The following is a 20,285-nucleotide window of genomic DNA, read 5'->3' on the forward strand; positions in this document are numbered from 1 at the left end:
TCTTTGTTGTTACGATTCTTTGTAATCTCGTTGGGTTTATTAGATGTTGCATAATAAATCTGGTATGTATAAGCTCTCCCTTTCTTAATGAATGAGCAGGGACCGTCAGGCCATAGTTGCTCTCCTTGGGTGGGGGGGGGAGAGGAGTGGCGTTTCAGTACCATGGACAGCTCCCCCATCTTTCCCTTGGGGCTCCCGTTCCCAGACCTGCCCTTCCTTCTTCATCACCTCTCCCCTTTTATTCCTTCATCCCCGTCAAACAATACACCGATAGCCCTTGCAGGCCTCAGTCCCAACAACGCAATGAGATATTGTCAAATATGTCAAAAGCGCTTCTCGTTTGTGCCCCTGCGCGTTCGTGAGCGTTGGCACGCTCCCAAGAAACACAGCCTGGTCGCTTCCTAGTTTAAACCAACCTCCTCTTTTCTTTCTCGCTTCCCCTTCCAGAAAAACCACCCTGGCTTCTGAATTTAGCTTTCTGGCTTCCCATTTTAAAGTCAAATTCAGCCTTTGCTTGTTGAGCTGAGAGGTTGGAAGCTCTGCCGAGCGGATTCCTGGGTTGTGAGCCCGTTGCGCAGAAACAAGTTGACATTCCGGGGGGGGGGGCAGAACTGTCATCTGATGCTTTGCGGAGGATTTTCTTTTCTTGCAAGTCGCGAAGGGGAAATCTGGGAAGCGAGGAGCGCTTGGGGTCTTAGGGTTCAATCCAAAGGCATGCAGGGTTCAATCCGCTCAAGTGAAGCACAGTCAGGACGGGAGACCTCTTGGGAACCTGATAGACATGGCCCTGGTGGTGGTGGAGGAAGAAGAAGAAGAAATTAGACTTATATCCCGCCCTATACTCTGAATCTCAGAGAGGTCACAATCTCCTTTACCTTCCCCCCCCACACACACACACATACAACAGACACCCTGTGAGGTAGGTGGGACTCAGAGAGCTCTTACAGCAGCTGCCCTTTCAAGGACAACTCCTACGAGAGCTATGGCTGATCCAAGGCCAATCCAGCAGTTGCATGTGGAGGAGTGTGTGATTGCAATAAAATAGGCCAACGCCATGCTGGGAATTATTAGGAAAGGAATTGAAAACAAATCAGCCAGTATCATAATGCCCCTGTATAAATCGATGGTGCGGTCTCATTTGGAGTACTGTGTGCAGTTCTGGTCGCCGCACCTCAAAAAGGATATTATAGCATTGGAGAAAGTGCAGAAAAAGGCGACTAGAATGATTAAAGGTTTGGAACACTTTCCCTATGAAGAAAGGTTAAAATGCTTGGGGCTCTTTAGCTTGGAGAAACGTCGACTGCGGGGTGACATGATAGAGGTTTACAAGATTATGCATGGGATGGAGAAAGCAGAGAAAGAAGTCCTTTTCTCCCTTTCTCACAATACAAGAACTCGTGAAATTGCTGAGCAGACAGGTTAAAACGGATAAAAGGAAGTCCTTCACCCAAAGGGTGATTAACATGTGGAATTCACTGCTGAAGGAGGTGGCAGCTGCTACAAGCATAGCCAGCTTCAAGAGGGGATTGGATGAAAATATGGAGCGGAGGTCCTACAGTGGCTGTTAGCCACAGTGTGTGTGTGTATTTTGGCCACTGTGTGACACAGAGTGTTGGACTGGACGGGCCACTGGCCTCATCCAACATGACTTCTCTTATGTTCTTGTGTGACACAGAGTGTTGGACTGGATGGGCCATTGGCCTGATCCAACAAGGCTTCTCTTATGTTCTTCTGTGACACAGGGTGTTGGACTGGATGGGCCATTGGCCTGATCCAACATGGCTTCTCTTGTGTTCTTATGTGACACAGAGTGTTGGACTGGATGGGCCATTGGCCTGATCCAACATGGCTTCTCTTATGTTCTTCTGTGACCCAGAGTGTTGGTCTGGATGGGCCACTGGCCTGATCCAACATGGCTTCTCTTATGTTCTTCTGTGACACAGAGTGTTGAACTGGATGGGCCACTGGCCTGATCCAACATGGCTTCTCTTATGTTTTTATGTGACACAGAGTGTTGGACTGGATGGGCCATTGGCCTGATCCAACATGGCTTCCCTTATGTTCTTATGTGACACAGAGTGTTGGACTGGATGGGCCACTGGCCTGATCCAACATGGCTGTTCTTATGTGACACCGAGTGTTGGATTGGATGGGCCACTGGCCTGATCCAACCTGGCTTCTCTTATGTTCTTATGAGTGGGGAATCAAACCCGGTTCTCCCAGATCAGAGTCCACGCACTTCACCACTACACCAAACTGGCTCTCCAGGCGGGGCAGAACTACAGTGAATAAGTTATAATTTAGGAACATAGACACTTAAGGAAGATACAGTAGCTGTTTCACTTATCAAGCAAACCTGGCTTTCTTTTCTTTTTTTTAATGGTAGAAAAAAGCAAGAACCCTTAAAGACGTAACAGGATTCGTGGCGGGGGACGTGCTTTCATGAGCCACTGCTCAGTTCTTCAGACGCAGTTTGATCAAATTCATAGAAATTAGCTCTTCCCTTTGTAATTAGGGGAGGGGCTGTGGCATTTTCTTGGCACGCGGAAGGTCCCAGGTTCAATCTCTGGCATCTCCAGTTAGAAGGACTAGGCAGCAGTTGATGGGAAAGACCTCCACCTGAGACCTTGGAGAGCCGCTGTCGGTCAGAGCAGGCAATACTGACTTTGATGGACTGATGGTCTGATTCACTAGAAGGCAGCTTCAGTATAGTTCCGGGCAGGGGCGGTGGCTCAGTGGTAGAGCATCTGCTTGGCATGTAGAAGGTCTTCGGTTCAGTCCCCGGCATCTCCAGTTAAAAGGCAGGAGGCGATGGGAAAGACCTCCGCCTGGGACCCTGGAGAGCGGCTGCCTGTCTGAATAGACAAGACTGATCCCGATGGACCAATGGTTTGAGTCGATGTGAGGCAGCTTCGTGTATGTGGAAATGGGCCTCCTGTCTGTTACAGGAATTATTTATTTAGTTGGTGCTCTTCAACTTTTCTACCCCTGCGACTCACTTTGAGCAGCTGGAGGGAAAAGTGAGCGGCAAGACTGTGATATCGGTCATGCGACAGGAAGAGGAGGAGCCAAAGTCTCCTAGTGTCTCTTTTTTAAAATAATAATAATAATAATAATAATAATATGGAAAGAGAGCTCTTCACATGCATCAGCAGCAGGTTTCTCCAAAAAGCAACCTTCGAATGGTGGCATAGAAGAAGAGGAGGAGGTTGGATTTATACCCCGCTCTTCACTCAGAGTCTCAGAGCTGCTTACAATCTCATAAGAACGTAAGAGAAGCCATGTTGGATCAGGCCAGTGGCCCATCCAGTTCAACATTCTGTGTCACAGAAGAACATAAGAGAAGCCCTGTTGGATCAGGCCAATGGCCCATCCAGTCCAACACTCTGTGTCACATAAGAACATAAGAGAAGCCATGTTGGATCAGGCCAGTGGCCCATCCAGTCCAACACTCTGTGTCACATAAGAACATAAGTGAAGCCATGTTGGATCAGGCCAATGGCCCATCCAGTCCAACACTCTGTGTCACAGAAGAACATAAGAGAAGCCATGTTGGATCAGGCCAATGGCCCATCCAGTCCAACACTCTGTGTCACAGAAGAACATAAGAGAAGCCATGTTGGTTTAGGCCAATGGCCCATCCAGTCCAACACTGTGTCACACAGTGGCCAATATATGTGTGTGTGTGTGTGTGTGTATACACACATACATACATACATACATACACACACACACACACACACTGTGGCTAATAGCCACTGATGGACCTCTGCTCCATATTTTTATACAATCTCCTCTTTAAGCTGGCTACACTTGTAGCCGCCACCACCTCCTGTGGCAGTGAATTCCACATGTTAATTCCCCTTTGGGTGAAGAAGGACTTCCTTTTATCCGTTCTAACCCGACTGCTCAGCAATTTCATTGAATGTTCATAAGTTCTTGTATTGTGAGAAAGGGAGAAAAGTACTTCTTTCTGTGCATCCCAGGCGTAATCTTGTAAACCTCTCTCATGTCACCCCACAGTCAACGTTTCTCCAAGCTAAAGAGCCCCTTCCCTTCCTCTCCCCATAACAGAAGACGCCTGTCTGATCAAACCAATTTTCCATCCAGTTCAACATCCTGTCTCACCCAGTGGCCAACCAGTTCCTCTGGAGGCCCAACCACAGAGCAGAGTCCCCGAGGCCTTCCCTGATGTTGCCTCCTGGCCCTGGGATTCAGAGGTTGACTGCCTCTGGATATGGAGGATTCCTTCAGTCACCCTGGCTAGTAGCCATCTCCCTGAGAGATGGGCTTCATTGTTGCCTTGAATCTTCCATTTGGCCTGCCTCACCCATCATTCCAAAGGAGAGCAGAGGCTGTCTCCTTCAGTACGTTTAATGGTTCCTACAAAAGGTATGTCTGTTTGTTGTGTTTTTAGGATTCTGATCATCTGAAGCGGGGTAGGGCTGGGGGAATCGAGGAGGAAAGCGTTTTTCTTGTTTGAAAGCCCACACGATTCCTGTTGTTTCTTTGGCTCTTGTCCACTCGAGGCTGCCAGGCTGTGGGAGACGTTCCATCTGCTGATGAGAGTGAGGAGTTTTCATGTGATCAGAAAGGGGGCTGAGTTCGGGGGCCGATGCCCTGGGGGGGGACACGAGGGAGATTCTGGAGCAGGGCCACAGTGGGGAGAGATTACTAAGCAGCCGACAGATTGTGTTGGTTACATTAGAAGCCGCTTTAGCAGAAAAGAAAAGGCCGGCAACTCTTTGCTCACACAAGTTGTGAGAGCTAGTTTGGTGTAGTGGTGAAGTGGGCGGACTCTTATCTGGGAGAAGCGGGTTTGATTCCCCCCCTCCTCCACTTGCAGCTGCTGGAATGGCCTTGGGTCAGCCATAGCTATCGCAGGAGTTGTCCTTGAAAGGGCAGCTGCTGTGAGAGCTCTCTCAGCCCCACTCACCTCATAGGGTTTCTGTTGTGGGGGAAGGAGATAAAGGAGATTGTGAGCCGCTCTGAGACTCTCATTCAGAGAGAAGGGTGGGGTATAAATCTGCAGTCGTCTTCTTCTTCTTGTTCCTCCTTGCTACAGTTTTTAACATTGCTCTTTCTCTCTCCTTCCAGTGAGCTGAGGTTTTGGGAGCTGGAATTCCAAGCCCGGTCGTTTCTCTACAAGCAGGTACTGTGGAAGAGAACATGGAGAAGTCTCATTTTCAGCTTTCTTTCCACTCTCCTCCCCGCCCCCATCTCATTCCCTGTGAACTCAACAGAAGGCAATTTGGGCATAAATTGTTAGCGTAGAACACAGCCAGAGCACGTGCTTTGAAAATACTGGAATACACCCACATTAAATCAAGCCAGTAGGTATACTGAAAGCTTAACTAATAATAATACGGCTTGTTCGAGTGAGATACCCTTGGGAGACAGTGCGGTGGAGCAGCCAAGAGTGTCGGACTAGGATCTGGGGGACCCGGGTTCGAATCCCCTCTCTGTCATGAAAGCTTGCTGGGTGACCCTGGAGCAATCACACCCTCTCAGCCTAGCCCACCCGACAGGGTTGTCATAAGGGGGAAAAGAGGCAAAAGAGAACTATGGAAGCAGTATTGGGGCCCATTTGGGAGAAAGGCGGGGTACAGATCAGGGGGGCCAAACTGGCTTAACATAAGAGCCCCATAGAATAAATGTCAGGTGTTTCCGAGATACAAGACATGAACTCCAGATGTTGGAGGGAGGGAGGGAGGAAGGAAGGAAAATTGATGGAAGGAGGGAGGGAGAGGTGGAAAGAAAGTAACTTTAAATGCATTCTACAAGCTACATTTCCCATTCTACATGGGAAAGGGAGGTAGAGGTAGAAAGAAAGCGACTTTGATTTTAAATGCATTCTCCAAGCTGCTGGCTGGTTTGGAGAAAAGATTTTAAAGAGAGAAATGCTTTCCCCAAGCTGGCTGACAGGATGGTGGGAGCTTTAAGAGCCACGCGATGTGTGTGAAAGAGCCACGTGTGGCTCCCGAGCTGTGGTTTGGCCACCCCTGGTACAGATGAAGTAAATCAAAGGCAGCAAGGTGGGAGATGGGCAGATTTCTGTCCCCACCATCTGTCTGGAAGCTTCTCTAACAGAAGACATCCTTGAATGACTTCCACAGCGGAAGCCGAGTGTCAGCACCACACGCCCACCTGAGCTTCTGCGGTGCTCCTGATCGTTCCAGCGAAGTACGCGTGGGAGAACTGGGGAAAGGTTATGATTACATGGCTTAACTGTGAAAGTATGTGGGCAGGCTCAGGCACCTGTGCGGTGGCAGAGTGAAGTTTCCCGGAGTTGAAAGTTAGGGCTTCTTTGCCCTCATTTTTATTTTTTCTTTTGTAAAAAAAGAAGAGATTATACAAATCGGCCGTATATGCAAAATGTATACTGTTTGCAGAATTCAGCTTGCAGAATTCCACTTTCCTTGGCACAGAACTTTCAGTGCCGGGGTGCAGGATTTTTTAAAGCAGGGGTGGCCAAACTGTGGCTTGGGAGCCACATGCGGCTCTTTCACACATATTGTATGGCTCTTGAAGACCCTATACTCTGTCGGCTTGGAGAAGGCATTTGTCCCTTTAAATCACTTCTCCAAGCCAAACCAGCCGGGGACTTGGAGAATGCATGTAAAGTTAAAGTTGCTCTCTTTCCATCCCTCCTCCTCTCCCATCTATTACTTTCTTTCCACCTTTCCTTCCTTCCTTGCGGCTCTCAAACACCTGACATTCATGTCTTGCGGCTCTCAAACATCTGACGCTTATTCTGTGTGGCTCTTCTGTTAAGCCAGTTCGGCCACCCGTTTTACAATATGGCATTGCCCTGGTTTGGGTGGGCTGTGCTACCCTGATCTTGTCAGATCTCAGAAGATAAGCAGGGTCAGCCTTAGATGGGAGACCGGAGAGAAAACCTGAAGGTTCCATGTACAAACACCTCTTAAAGATGTCAACCGATACCTTTCCATAATGCCCCCAGGAATTTCCAATGCGATAATGAAGTTTTTACTTTTCTTCATAATGTGCGGATGGATGTCAATTGGATCAGTATTACTGCCTTTGGTGGAATATTGTAAACGTTTGGATTGGAATGTCTTCTTTTTAAAGTCATACCCGTGTGCTTGGGCACACTATGAAGAAAAGGGAAACTTTGTCATCACATCGAAGATTCCTGGGGTGCATTACTGAAAGATATTAGAATCATAGAATCATAGAGTTGGAAGGGACCTTCAGAGTCATCTAGTCCAACCCCCTGCACCATGCAGGAAACTCACTGTCAGATGGCCATCTAGCCTCTGTTTAAAACCTCCAAGGAAGGGGAGCCCACCACCTCCCGAGGAAGCCTGTTCCACTGAGGAACCGCTCTAACGGTCAGGAAGTTCTTCCTAATGTTGAGCTGGAAACTCTTTTGATTTAATTTCAACCCGTTGGTTCTGGTCCTACCTTCCGGGGCCACAGAAAACAACTCAGCACCATCCTCTATAGGACAGCCCTTCAAGTACTTGGATGGTGATCGTATCACCTCTCAGCCCCCTCCTCTCCAGGCTAATCATCCCCAGCTCCTTCAACCTTTCCTCATAGGACTTGGTCTTCAGATGCTGACGTCAGGGTTTTTTTGGTAGAAAGCCCAGCAGGAACCTATTGCATGTTAGGCCACACCTCCTGACACCAAGCCAGCCAGAACTGCATTCCCGTGCGTTCCTGCTCAAAAGAAGTAGTAGAAGAAGAAGAAGACGACGACATTGGATTTATATTCTGCCCTCCACTCAAGAGTCTCGGAGCGGCTCACAATCTCCTTTACCTTCCTCCCCCACAACAGACACCCTGTGAGGTGGGTGGGGCTGGAGAGGGCTCTCACAGCAGCTGCCCTTTCAAGGACAACCTCTGCCAGAGCTATGGCTGACCCAAGGCCATGCCAGCAGGTGCAAGTGGAGGAGTGGGGAATCCAACCCGGTTCTCCCAGATAAGAGTCCGCACACTTAACCACTACACCAAACTGGCTCTCTCTGGTTGACGTCTTTAAGAGGTGTTTGTACACGGAGCCTTTGGGTTTTTCTCTCCAGTTCCACTTTCCGGGTGAATCTCGGTTGCTGTATTAGATGGGAGAGCAGCAGGCACTGCCGAGAGGCAGGCAACGGAAAACCGCTTCTGTTTGTCCGTTGCCTTGAAAGGGGTCACAATAAGTCAGCCGTGACTTGACAACCTGATCTGGACAGCCCTGGTCAGCCCAATCCTGTCCGATTTTGGAAGCTAAGCAGGGTCGTTCTTGGCTACTATTCGGGTGGGCGTCCTCCAAGGAATACCAGGGGTGCGGCCCAGAGGCAGGCGATGGCAAACCCCCTCTGAAATATCTCTTGCCTTCAAGAGAAGTCTGTATAAAAGTAACAACTGCTGACACGAGTCTTGGCTTGCTACTCTATATTGTGAAACAAACGATTTATTATCAGTATCAGCGACAGAAAAACACGGCACGCTAGATGCCAGATTTGAACAACGCTGGCAAAATACAATAGAAGGTTGATGTTACAGCTACAGCAGCAGCAATGGGTGGCCTAGGGAACTGACAAAGCGGAACCCCCTAATGGAAGACTGTTGATCTCAGAGGTTCCAACTGCAGCTGTCTAGACAACAGTTGTAAAAGCTGGAGAGTGTCTAAATAGAAATTTGAAGGAAATATTGGGCATTCCGTTTTTGAATTCAAGGCTTTACCTAGTGTACTGCAGCCTGAAGAAGGCGAATGAAATGGAGAGTTCCCTAGGCCATCCGTTGCTGTAACATCAACCTTCTACTGCAATTTTGCCAACGTTGTTCAAATCTGGCATCCGGCGTGTCGTGTTTTTCTGTCGATAATAATGATAATAAATTGTTTCTTTCAAAATACAGAGTAGCAAGCCAAGATTTGTACCCACAGTTGTTACTTCTATGGAATTTTTGCCTTTTGTGACAATATTACTTTTCTGTATAGCCGTCTCCTTCTGTATTAAAAACAAGTCTAGCTCGCCACCTAGTGGCACGCAACACTAAAAGAGCTAGAACTTCTGGCTGCCGGGCAATCTTAAGATCTCCTGATTGTACTACACGCACTCCCCTACTGTCTGCCCACAATTGGCTAAACTCTGGATCAACCTCCAAAGCACCTGAGGGGTAAAAAGGCAGGGTGGGGCCAAAACAGGGGGCTGTTCCTTCCCCACAGATGGGCAGCTTTGCAGAAGGCGGAGGGGGGCCCACAAATACTTGCTTCTTTCAGCAGGGCAAAAGAGGCAGATGCTACCCCAGCACGAAGGGCAAGGGCAATAAGAAATTTTGGAAAATAAAAAGCCCCCTCCCCCCCCCCCCGCAAACATGGTATACAATATATCAAACACGGAAAAGAAAAAGTTAAAACAAGCAAACAAACATGCCCCACCCCCGCCCCCCCAAGAATGGCACCTCTCACCACAAAATAAAGACCTTGAGCGACATTTCGATCCCGGAGAAATGTCAATGGGAAATGTTGAGGCCGAGCACCGCTGTTTGGCTATACAGTGCCCTCTGGTGGTGAGGTTTGGAAGAGCCATGTCTAGGACCATTATTAACACATCTGTTTCACGTATTGGGCTGAGGCACTGAAGTGTGCGGACTCTTATCTGGCAGAACCGGATTTGATTCCCCACTCCTCCACTTGCAGCTGCTGGAATGGCCTTGGGTCAGCCATAGCTCTGGCAGAGGTTGTCCTTGAAAGGGCAGCTGCTGTGAGAGCCCTCTCAGCCCCACCCACTTCACAGGATGTCTGTTGTGGGGGAGGAAGGTAAAGGAGATTGTGAGCTGCTCTGAGACTCTTCAGAGTGGAGGGCGGGATATAGATCCAATATCTTCTTCTTCAATCTCTTTTATCTTCTTCCCCGACAACAGACACCCTGTGCGGTGGGCGGGGCTAAGAGGGCTCTCACAGTAGCTGCCCTTTCAAGGACAACCTCTGCCATAGCTATAGCTGACCCAAGGCCATTCCAGCAGGTGCAAGTGGAGGAGTGGGGAATCAAAACCGGTTCTCTCAGATAAGAGTTCGCACACTTAACTACTACACCAAACCGGCAATTTTCTTTTGTTCTGGGTGAGGTGATCTGTTTGAGCCCCTGGTTCAAAGCCACACTGTTCTACTACAAGACCCCCTTCTCTGCATTTCCTTTTTCCAAGACTGGAGCAGGAAACTGTTGATTTGCTTATCTTACCTTATTTACATCCTGCCTCTCTCCAAAAGAGCCCCATGGTTCAGAGTGGTAAAGCTGCAGTACTGCAGTCTGAGCCCTCTACTCACGACCGATCCCCGGCGGAAGCTGGATTTTCAGGTAGCCGGCTCGAGGTTGAGTCAGCCTTCCATCCTTCTGAGGTCGGTAAAATGAGTCCCCAGCTTGCTGGGGGGAAAGTGTAGCTGACTGGGGAAGGCAATGGCAAACCACCCCGTAAAAAGTCTGCCGTGAAAACGTGAAAGCAACGTCACCTCAGAGTCGAAAACGACTGCTGCTTGCACAGGGAGATTACCTTTACCTTTTTTCTCTCTCTCTCCAAAGGAGACCCAGAGCGGCTGACTTCCTTCCCCTCTCCTTCTCTTTGTCCTCACAACGACCCTGTGAGGTAGGTCAGGCTGAAAGTATGTGACCGGCCTAAGGTCACCCAGCCAGCCTTCCATGGCTCAAGCGAGGATACGAACCTGGGTCTCCCAAGTCCTAGTCTGGCATTCTTATAAACCACAGCACTGTGGCGATGGCGGGAACTAGCGCCGCTCACGTTTCTCCTGTTGCAGTTTTTGGCGAGGGGCCGGGATATGAGTGCAGTCCCGATCACGGCTTGGGGGTCAAGTTGGGCACCTGTGACAGGCAGCCCCACGGGGTGTGGAGGGAAGGGGGAGGTCTGGAAGAGGCAGGAACGCTGGAGGAGGAGGAGGAAAGGACAAGTCGGTGAACTGGCGTTTCGCCATAAGGAAAGATGCTCTAAATCAAGGTGGCCAAAGTGCAGCTCGGGAGCCGCATGTGGCTCTTTCACACATACTGTGTGGCTCCTGAAGCCCCCACTGCCCCGTTGACCGGCTTGCAGAAGGCCTTTCTCTCTTTACATCACTTCGCCAAGCCAAGCCAACCGGCAGTTGGGAGAATGCATTTAAAGTTAAAGCCGCTTTATTTCCACCTCTTCCTCCCCCCGATCCATTTTCCTTCCTTCCTTCCTGCCTTCAGAGGAACTGGTGGGCAGCTGTGAGGGACAGGATGCTGGACTAGATAGACCACTAGTCTGACCCAGCAGGCCTCTCTGCCTTATTTTTGGCCCTCCTTAAGACCTGGCTGGCCACCTTGTGAGACAGGATGCTAGACTAAACAGACCACTAGTCTGATCCAGCAGGGCTCTTCTGATGTTCACAGGAAGGCCTCGGCCTCTCTGCCTTGTTATTGGCTGTCCACAGGAGGTGGTTGGCAAGTGTGTGAGACAGGAGGCTGGACTAGATGGACCATTAGTCTGATCCAGCAGGGCTCTTCTGATGACCTTATGAAGGCCTCGCCCTCTCTGCCCTTCTGTTGGCTGTCCAGAGGATCTCGTTGACCACTGTGTGAGACAGGAGGTTGGACTAGAGGGACCACTGGTCTGATCCAGCAGAACTCTTCTGATGTTCTCATGAAGACCTCTCTGCCCTGTTGTTGGCTCTCCAGAGGATCTGGCTGGCCACTGTGTGAGACAGGAGGCTGGACTAGAGGGACCACTGGTCTGATCCAGCAGGGGTCTTCTGATGCTTCTCTGGAGTGCAACTGAACTCAAGAGACTTGAAGGAGGGTGGGCGTACCCCTCCCCCACTTTTTTCCGAGTTGACATTTTGCCTCTCGTAAGGGGATGTGGTTGGCAGGTGTTTTGGTTAGGGCTGCACGTATGTTTTTAAAGAGGAACACATTCACTTGCACACCCCACCCCCCAGTCTTCCTGTCCCCCCAGAAACAGCACCCAAACCGGTTGCATAACGTAGCTTGCGAGCCCTCCCCTCTGTGTTTCTCCGCATACCAAAATCTCTCACAAGCGGGAACAGGTGGGCGGCGGCAGTTTCGGCTGCCGTCGTTCAGCTTCGGGTCACGATCCGCCCACGAGAGCCTCACGCCTGCAGGAGCTGAGTTTTCCCCGGCAGGTTGAGTCGGTGCATGAGGAGGGGGGCGGTCATGACCCATGGTGAAAGGAGAGATGGTGACGAGAGAGTTTCCTTCTATCGAAACGACAAGCGGTCGCCATCCGGGTGGGCGGGAGGCGTCTCTGCTCATGAGCCTTGAAACGTTTTCATTGTGTTCTGAAGCTGACAAAATCGACTCGCCGGGTCTGATTCAAAAACCCACATAGCCCAGCTTCCAATGTCCAACCTGGCTCGACCAGAAACCTCGAGGAGGCCCCCCGACAGGGCAAGACGGCTGTCCCTTGGGCAGGGCTTTTTTTGAGCAGGAATGCAGTTTTGAGCAGAGAGCCAGTTTAGTGTAGTGGTTAAGTGTGCAGACTGTTATCTGGGAGAACCAGGTTTGATTCCTCACTCCTCCACTTGCAGCTGCTGGAATGGCCTTGGGTCAGCCATAGCTCTCATAGGAGAGCCAGTTTGGTGTAGTTGGTTAAGTGTGCAGACTCTTATCGGGGAGAACCAGGTTTGATTCCCCACTCCTCCACTTGCAGCTGCTGGAATGGCCTTGGGTCAGCCATAGCTCTCATAGGAGAGCCAGTTTGGTGTAGTGGTTAAGTGTGCAGACTCTTATTGGGGAGAACCAGGTTTGATTCCCCACTCCTTCACTTGCAGCTGCTGGAATGGCCTTGGGTCAGCCATAGCTCTCATAGGAGAGCCAATTTGGTGTAGTGGTTAAGTGTGCAGACTCTTATCGGGGAGAACCAGGTTTGATTCCCCACTCCTCCACTTGCAACTGCTGGAATGGCCTTGGGTCAGCCATAGCTCTCATAGGAGAGCCAGTTTGGTGTAGTGGTTAAGTGTGCAGACTCTTATCGGGGAGAACCGGGTTTGATTCCCCACTCCTCCACTTGCAACTGCTGGAATGGCCTTGGGTCAGCCATAGCTCTCATAGGAGAGCCAGTTTGGTGTAGTGGTTAAGTGTGCAGACTCTTATCGGGGAGAACCAGGTTTGATTCCCCACTCCTCCACTTGCAGCTGCTGGAATGGCCTTGGGTCAGCCCTAGCTCTCATAGGAGAGCCAGTTTGGTGTAGTGGTTAAGTGTGCAGACAACCGGGTTTGATTCTCCACTCCACTTGCACCTGCTAGCATGGCCTTGGATCAGCCATAGATCTGGCAGAGGTTATCCTTGAAAGGGCAGCTGCTGTGAGAGCCTCTCCAGCCCCACCCACCTCACAGGGTGTCTGTTGTGGGGGAGGAAGATAAAAGGAGATTGTGAGCCGCTCTGAGATTCAGAGTGAAGGGAGGGATATAAAATCCAACATCATCCTCTTCATGCAAATAGGTTCCTGCAAAACAGTAGTGATGTCAGGGGGCGTGGCATAAAGACACAAATGAGTTGCTGCTGGGCTTTCTCTGTGAAAAAAGCCCTGCCCTTGGGGCTCTTTGTGTGTGGCATCCAGAAGCCAGTGAGGTGGTTAGGGGGTCAAGTTAAGATCTCGGAGACCCGGGTTCGAATCTCCCCTCTGCCGTGGGGGCTCGCTGGCTGCCCTGTGGCCAGTCATGTGCTTTCGGCTTAACTCACCTCACAAGATTGTTGTGAGGATAAAAATGGAGCGAAGGATGGGAGCTGCCTCGGATCCCCCTTGAGGAGAAAGGTGGGGTCTAAATGAATTAGAATTATCGAGTTGGAAGGGGACCTCCAGGGTCATCTAGCCCAACCCCCTGCACAGCGCAGGGGATTCACAAACACCTCCCCCTCAGACACATGCCCAGCGGACCCCGCAGGCTCCATGCCCAGATGACGACAAAAACCGTCAAGATCCCTGACCAAACTGACCTGGAGAAAAATGGCTGCCTGACCCCAAAGTGGGGAACAGCATTTCCCTGGGCGTGTAAGGAAGGGCCACGAGAACTAAGCGCTGATGCAGCCCTTCTTGCCCTCCTTCTCAGGATCTGCCTAAGTTAATAGGATCTTCATTGCTGTCAGACGGCCATCTAGCCTCTGTTTAAAAACCTCCAAGGAAGGAGAGACCACCACCTCCCAAGGAGGAAGCCTCTTCCACTGAGGAACCGCTCTGACGGTCAGGAAGTTCTTATGGCCTTGGGTCAGCCATAGCTCTGGCAGAGGTTGTCCTTGGAAGGGCAGCTGCTGTGAGAGCCCTCTAAGCCCCACCCACCTCACAGGGTGTCTGTTGTACGGGGAGGAAGATAAAGGAGATTGTAAGCTGCTCTGAGTCTCTGATTCAGAGAGAAGGGCGGGGTATAAATCTGCAGTCTTCTTCTTCTCCTCCACTTGCACCTGCTGGAATGGCCTTGGGTCAGCCATAGCTCTGGCAGAGCTTTCCTTGAAAGGGCAGCTGCTGTGAGAGCCCTCTCAGCCCCACCCACCTCGCAGGGTGTCTGTTGTTGGGGAGGAAGATAATGCAGATTGTAAGCCACTCTGAGTCTCTGATTCAGAGAGAAGGGCGGGGTATAAATCTGCAGTCTTCTTCTTCTCCTTCACTTGCAGCTGCTGGAATGGCTTTGGGTCAGCCAAAACTCTGGCAGAGGTTGTCCTTGAAAGGGCAGCTGCTGTGAGAGCCCTCTCAGCCCCACCCACCTCACAGGGTGTTTGTTGTGGGGGAAGAAGATAAAAGAGATTGTGACCGCTCATCATCATCATCTCCTCCTCCTTCTGTTTAGCCGGAATCTCTTTTGATTTAATTTCAACCTGTTGGTCCTAGCCTGACCTTCCGGGGCCACAGAAAACAACTCCGCACCATCCTCTAGATGACAGCCCTTCAAATACTTGAAGAGGGTGATCATATCATCTCTCAGCCGCCTCCTCTCCAGGCTAAACATACCTCCAGGCTAAATAACACTGCATCTTACCATGGAGGTTGCTAGACTTACCTCCTTTTCCTTTCCACCCCTTCCTGACAAGGAGGTAACTAGGAAACTTCAAGCAATCTTGTCGCCTCCTTTCAGATCTTTCTTGAGGAGAAAATCCAATTGGACTTCCCTGTGACTTTTTGGCATGTCGTACTCCAGCGGGGATCCAATAGTTTTCCTTCCATGACCTCCTATTTAGCCTTCAGCCAGTCATAAGATCATAGAGACGTTTGCAGGCAGCCTGGAACTGAACTGGGTACGCACAGAAATTTAGAAGCCATTTTGGGTACTGAGGTCCTTGAGAGCAAGGGGATGGATGTCTTCTAACTCAGAAGGCTTTGGGGGGGGCGGAATCTTTTTGTTGGGGGGTGGGACATGCCCCTGGGCCAGGGGTCATTTTGCAGAAAAAGAGGTGCCCAAGCTCATTAGCACAACTCCTATGCCACACACCCCTGACATCACCCAGGAAAGGAATGGTCCCCTGTGCAACCATCAGTCGTTTCCAACTCTGGGGTGACGTTGCTTTCACAACATCTTCACTGCAGACTTTTTATGGGGTGGTTTGCCGTTGCCTTCCCCAGTCATCTACGCTTTCCCCCCCAGCAAGGTGGGGACTCGTTTGACCGACCTCGGGAGGATGGAAGGCTGAGTCAACCTCGGGCCGGCTACCTGAATCCAGCTTCAGGTCGTGAGCAGAGAGTTCAGATCACAGTACTGCAGTACCGCTGCTTTACCACTCTGCGCCGCGGGGCCGCTTGACATCACCGAAGGGCATACTCAATTATATCCGCTCAGCATCTACCTTAAAATGCTTCTTGAATCATAACGGTCATCATCAAACCTTACTCCCATCATACTTTTGAAATTACTTTTCCCCCTATGTCATCCCTGTGGCAAGATGAAGATTTCCATCTACCTGGCTCGATACGTTTCGGTTCTTTCCCCATTTTTGGTGAGGAAAAATATTAGAAAAGTTGGTCCAATCTTAAAGAGTTCAGCAAAATTCTCACAGGGGGGATAGAGCCCAGGAGCAAGCATTGGCGGGGGGATGGGAGGGTAAGAAAGAAAGAAAGCACAATAAATGCAGAGGTTCCGGAGCTCTGCTCCTGTGAGCTCCTGCCCAAAACGAGGCCTTCCCCTGGCAAAGAAGTGCCCCGAAGCAGCTAGGGGAGGGAGTTAAGCAGAGCTCGTGAGAAGGCTGGCCCTATGAGAGGCGCTCGGGGGCCCTACGGGGCTGGCGACCGGCGCTTCAAACAGGGAAGCGGAGATTGGACTTTTACCTTGTCGTGTATTTGTGAAGATTCGCTCTCTGCCTCAAAGCCTACAGGCTGAGGGACTCTGCTTGCTGCTGCCCAGTTTGTAGTCATTGCCCCCCCTCTCCCCATTTCATTCCAGGTGCGGCGAATGGCCGGCGTGCTGGTGGCTGTGGGGCAGAACCGACTGCAGCCCCACCACGTGGAGAGTCTCCTGGAGGCCAGGGACCTGATGGCTTACCCCAAGAACGTCATCGCGCCGGCGCATGGGCTCTTTCTCAAGGAAGTGGAGTACTGCGAAGATGGTGAGTGCCGCCCCCCCCCCCTTCTCAGCAGCTCTTTGGGGGCTTCCTGTTTTCGGCTGTTCTGCTCCAAATCTGTGAATGCCAGCTGCCGGGTGAACCTCCGGGAGCCATAAATGGAGGGCTTGCAGAAGTACAGCTTTGTGCCGGTCTCCTTCTCTCATGGTTTGGGCCTGGGGACTCGGCAGTCGAAGGACTTAATGGAAGGGCTCTGCCGGGCAAGGGGCTCTTTAACACTTCATAAGAACATAAGAGAAGCCATGTTGGATAAGGCCAATGGCCCATCCAGTCCAACACTCTGTGTCACATAAGAACATAAGAGAAGCCATGTTGGATCAGGCCAATGGCCCATCCAGTTCAACACTCTGTGTCACATAAGAACATAAGAGAAGCCATGTTGGATCAGGCCAATGGCCCATCCAGTCCAACACTCTGTGTCACATAAGAACATAAGAGAAGCCATGTTGGATCAGGCCAATGGCCCATCCAGTCCAACACTCTGTGTCACAGAAGAACATAAGAGAAGCCATGTTGGATCAGGCCAATGGCCCATCCAGTCCAACACTCTGTGTCACATAAGAGAAGCCATGTTGGATCAGGCCAATGGCCCATCCAGTCCAACACTGTGTCACAGAAGAACATAAGAGAAGCCATGGTGGATCAGGCCAATGGCCCATCCAGTCCAACACTCTGTGTCACATAAGAACATAAGAGAAGCCATGTTGGATCAGGCCAATGGCCATCCAGTCCAACACTCTGTGTCACATAAGAACATAAGAGAAGCCATGTTGGATCAGGCCAATGGCCCACCCAGTCCAACACTCTGTGCCACATAAGAACATAAGAGAAGCCATGTTGGATCAGGCCAATGGCCCATCCAGTCCAACACTCTGTGTCACATAAGAACATAAGAGAAGCCATGTTGGATCAGGCCAATGGCCCATCCAGTCCAACACTCTGTGTCACACAGTGGCAAAAAATTTTATACATACACACACACTGTGGCTAATAGCCACTGATGGACCTCTGCTCCATATTTTTATCTAACCCCCTCTTGAAGGTGGCCATGCTTGTGGCCGCCACCACCTCCTGTGGCAGTGAATTCCACATGTTAATCACCCTTTGGGTGAAGAAGGACTTCCTTTTATCCGTTTTAACCTGGCTGCTCAGCAATTTCATAGAATGCCCACGAGTTCTTGTATTGTGAGAAAGGGAGAAAAGTACTTCTTTCTCTACTTTCTCCATCCCATGCATTATCTTGTAAACCTCTATCATGTCACCCCGCAGTCGACGTTTCTCCAAGCTAAAGAGTCCCAAGCGTTTCAACCTTTCCCAGCATGCCCAGCGGCAGCCATTTTGTGGCCGGACCCAGCACCTTGTGTCCAAATTCCAAAAGTGGCCACAGGCTCAAAAATGTTGGGGATCCCCCCCCCACGCTGGGATCTCCCAGATCTTTACTTTCTAGAGCAGGGGTGGCCAACGGTAGCTCTCCAGATGGTTTTTTTTGCCTACAACTCCCATCAGCCCCAGCCAGCATGGCCAATGGCTGGGGCTGATGGGGAGTTGTAGGCAAAAAAAAATCTGGAGAGCTACCGTTGGCCACGCTTGCTCTAGAGAGTTTAGGGATTCTAAGAGCGTCGTCCGACAGCGGGTGCCGCTTCTGGGATCGGACACAGACACACACCGGGGCTTGTTGGGGTGTCCCAACAGAAGATGGCGCTTGCAAAAACTGAAGCAGCCCAGGAACGTTTAGGAGATCCTGGTGGGAGTGGGGCTTTCCTTGTCCCCTCTCCCCCCACGTACTCCTGTCCATTAGTTTAATTCCTTTCTCTCATTTTCACAGATTTGGAGATGGGAGCGACAGAAGAAGAACAGTCCGGTTGGATGGAACAGGGACCCCTGGAAGACTGCTAGTGCCTCTTGGGGGGGGGGGGCGGGGAATAGTCCAGAAGTGCACACAGTTTGCCTGCGGGCATGTCAGTCATCCCCCCTCCCCTACCTACAGGTCGTTGTTGATACAGACAAGAGTCAGAACTGATTGGAGGAAAATGCAGGCCTAAAACGACTGAAAAAAGACTGAAACTTAAGCCTGGGCCGTCTGGTTTGCGGCCGTCTGACTGGATTTGCACTGCTGGGCAGAAAGCACTGCGTTGAGGGTTCTGAGATCGATTTTGTACAAAAGCGAGCACCTCATCCTTCTTGGGGGCAGCAATCCATTTGAGGAAACATGGGGCGGGGAGCAGGCCCTGGGCAAGAACAGCTCCTGAGCCAAGAAGCAGAAGACCCCCCCCCCCCCCAGACGGATTCCTGCCTCTGCACCCAGATCTCCAGCTCGCCTCGGGCAAGGTGCTCACTTAGTTGTCATCTGCACCACAAGACTGAGCTATCTTGTCAGGTTCTGGGTTGTTGTTTTTTTTTTGGGGGGGGGGGGGAGGTTCCCAAAAAAGGTGTACATTGAAGGCTCTGAATACTCTGATGTGCTAATTGAATGCTAAAGAATGCTAAAAGAAGACTAGCGCAAAGTAAGAGCACTGTATCTTGCAAAAAAAAAAAAGTGCTTTCAAACTTTTGCCTTCCTTTTTGCCCCGACTCCCTTGCTCGTGCCTGCGCAAGGGATTTCCGCTCCAAAGAATTTCACCCTGACTCCCTCGCTCGTGAAGAATTTCATTTCCAAAGAGTATCAGAAGGTCAGTCTGTGAACGGCACGCCTCGACTGGAGTCGAGTAGCGCCTTAAGAGACCCAACAAGATTTTCAGGAGACGAAGGGGACTCTTGACTCTCTAAAGCTCAAACCTTGATCTCTGAGGTGCTACTGGGCCCAAATCGAGCAGTTCCAAACAGGACTCTCTGATCACACGGCGCTGCGGGAGGGACGGTGGCTCAGTGGTAGAGCATCTGTTTGGGAAGCAGAAGGTCCCAGGTTCGATCCCTGGCATCTCCAAAAAAGGGTCCAGACAAATAGGCGTGAAAAACCTCAGCTTGAGACCCTGGAGAGCCGCTGCCAGTCTGAGTAGACAATACTGACTTTGATGGACCAAAGGTCTGATTCATTATAAGGCAGCTTCATATGTTCATGCCTTCTACTGAATCAAACCCCCTTGAATCCCTCAACGTTGGTCTTGTCTACTCAGACTGGCAGCAGCTCCCCGGGGTCCCAGACAGAGCTCTTTCCCATCCCCTCCTACATGATACTTTCCAAACTGGAGATGCCAGAGATTGAACCTGGGACCTTCTGCGTGCCGAGCAGATGTTCTGCCACTGAGCCACGGCCCTTCCCTGACCGTCTTGAACACACGGAAGCTGCCTTCTACTGAATCAGACGACTGGTCCATCGCAGTCAGTACTGTCCATTCAGACTGGCAGCCGCTCTCCAGGGTCTCAAGCTGAGATTTTTTTCCCCATCATTGACTGCCTGGTCCTTTCTAGACTGGAGATGCTGGGGATTGAACCTGGGACCTTCTGCATACTTCGCAGATGCTCTGCCACTGAGCCACAGCCCCTTTGGTGTAGTGGTGAAGTGTGCGGACTCTTATTCTGGGAGAACCGGGTTTGATTCTCCACTCCTTCATTTGCAGCTGCTGGAATGGCCCTGGGTCAGCCATAGCTCTCGCAGAGCTGCCCTTGAAAGGGCAGCTTCTGTCAGAGCCCTCTCAGCCCCAACCACCTCACAGGGTGTCTGTTGTGGGGGGGAGAAGATATAGGAGATTGTAAGCCGCTCTGAGTCAGAGAGAAGGGCGGGGTATAAATCTGCAATTCTT

At 50.8% G+C, this 20,285-nt stretch overlaps 1 protein-coding gene across 1 annotated transcript in view; it reads left to right on the top strand.

Moving 5' to 3' along the window:
• Positions 1–19,092, top strand: part of PUSL1 (pseudouridine synthase like 1) — a 73,619-nt gene extending 54,527 nt beyond the window's left edge. Inside the window, exons 7-9 of the mRNA XM_060259091.1 lie at positions 5,098–5,152; positions 16,368–16,530; positions 18,371–19,092. Of these exons, the coding sequence (XP_060115074.1) occupies positions 5,098–5,152; positions 16,368–16,530; positions 18,371–18,441 (289 nt within the window). The 3' untranslated portion in view covers positions 18,442–19,092. The remainder of the gene's footprint in view (positions 1–5,097; positions 5,153–16,367; positions 16,531–18,370) is intronic.
• The last annotated feature ends 1,193 nt before the right edge of the window (positions 19,093–20,285 follow it).

Source organism: Heteronotia binoei, chromosome 18, assembly GCF_032191835.1.
Source record: "Heteronotia binoei isolate CCM8104 ecotype False Entrance Well chromosome 18, APGP_CSIRO_Hbin_v1, whole genome shotgun sequence".
Classification (NCBI taxonomy): domain Eukaryota; kingdom Metazoa; phylum Chordata; class Lepidosauria; order Squamata; family Gekkonidae; genus Heteronotia; species Heteronotia binoei.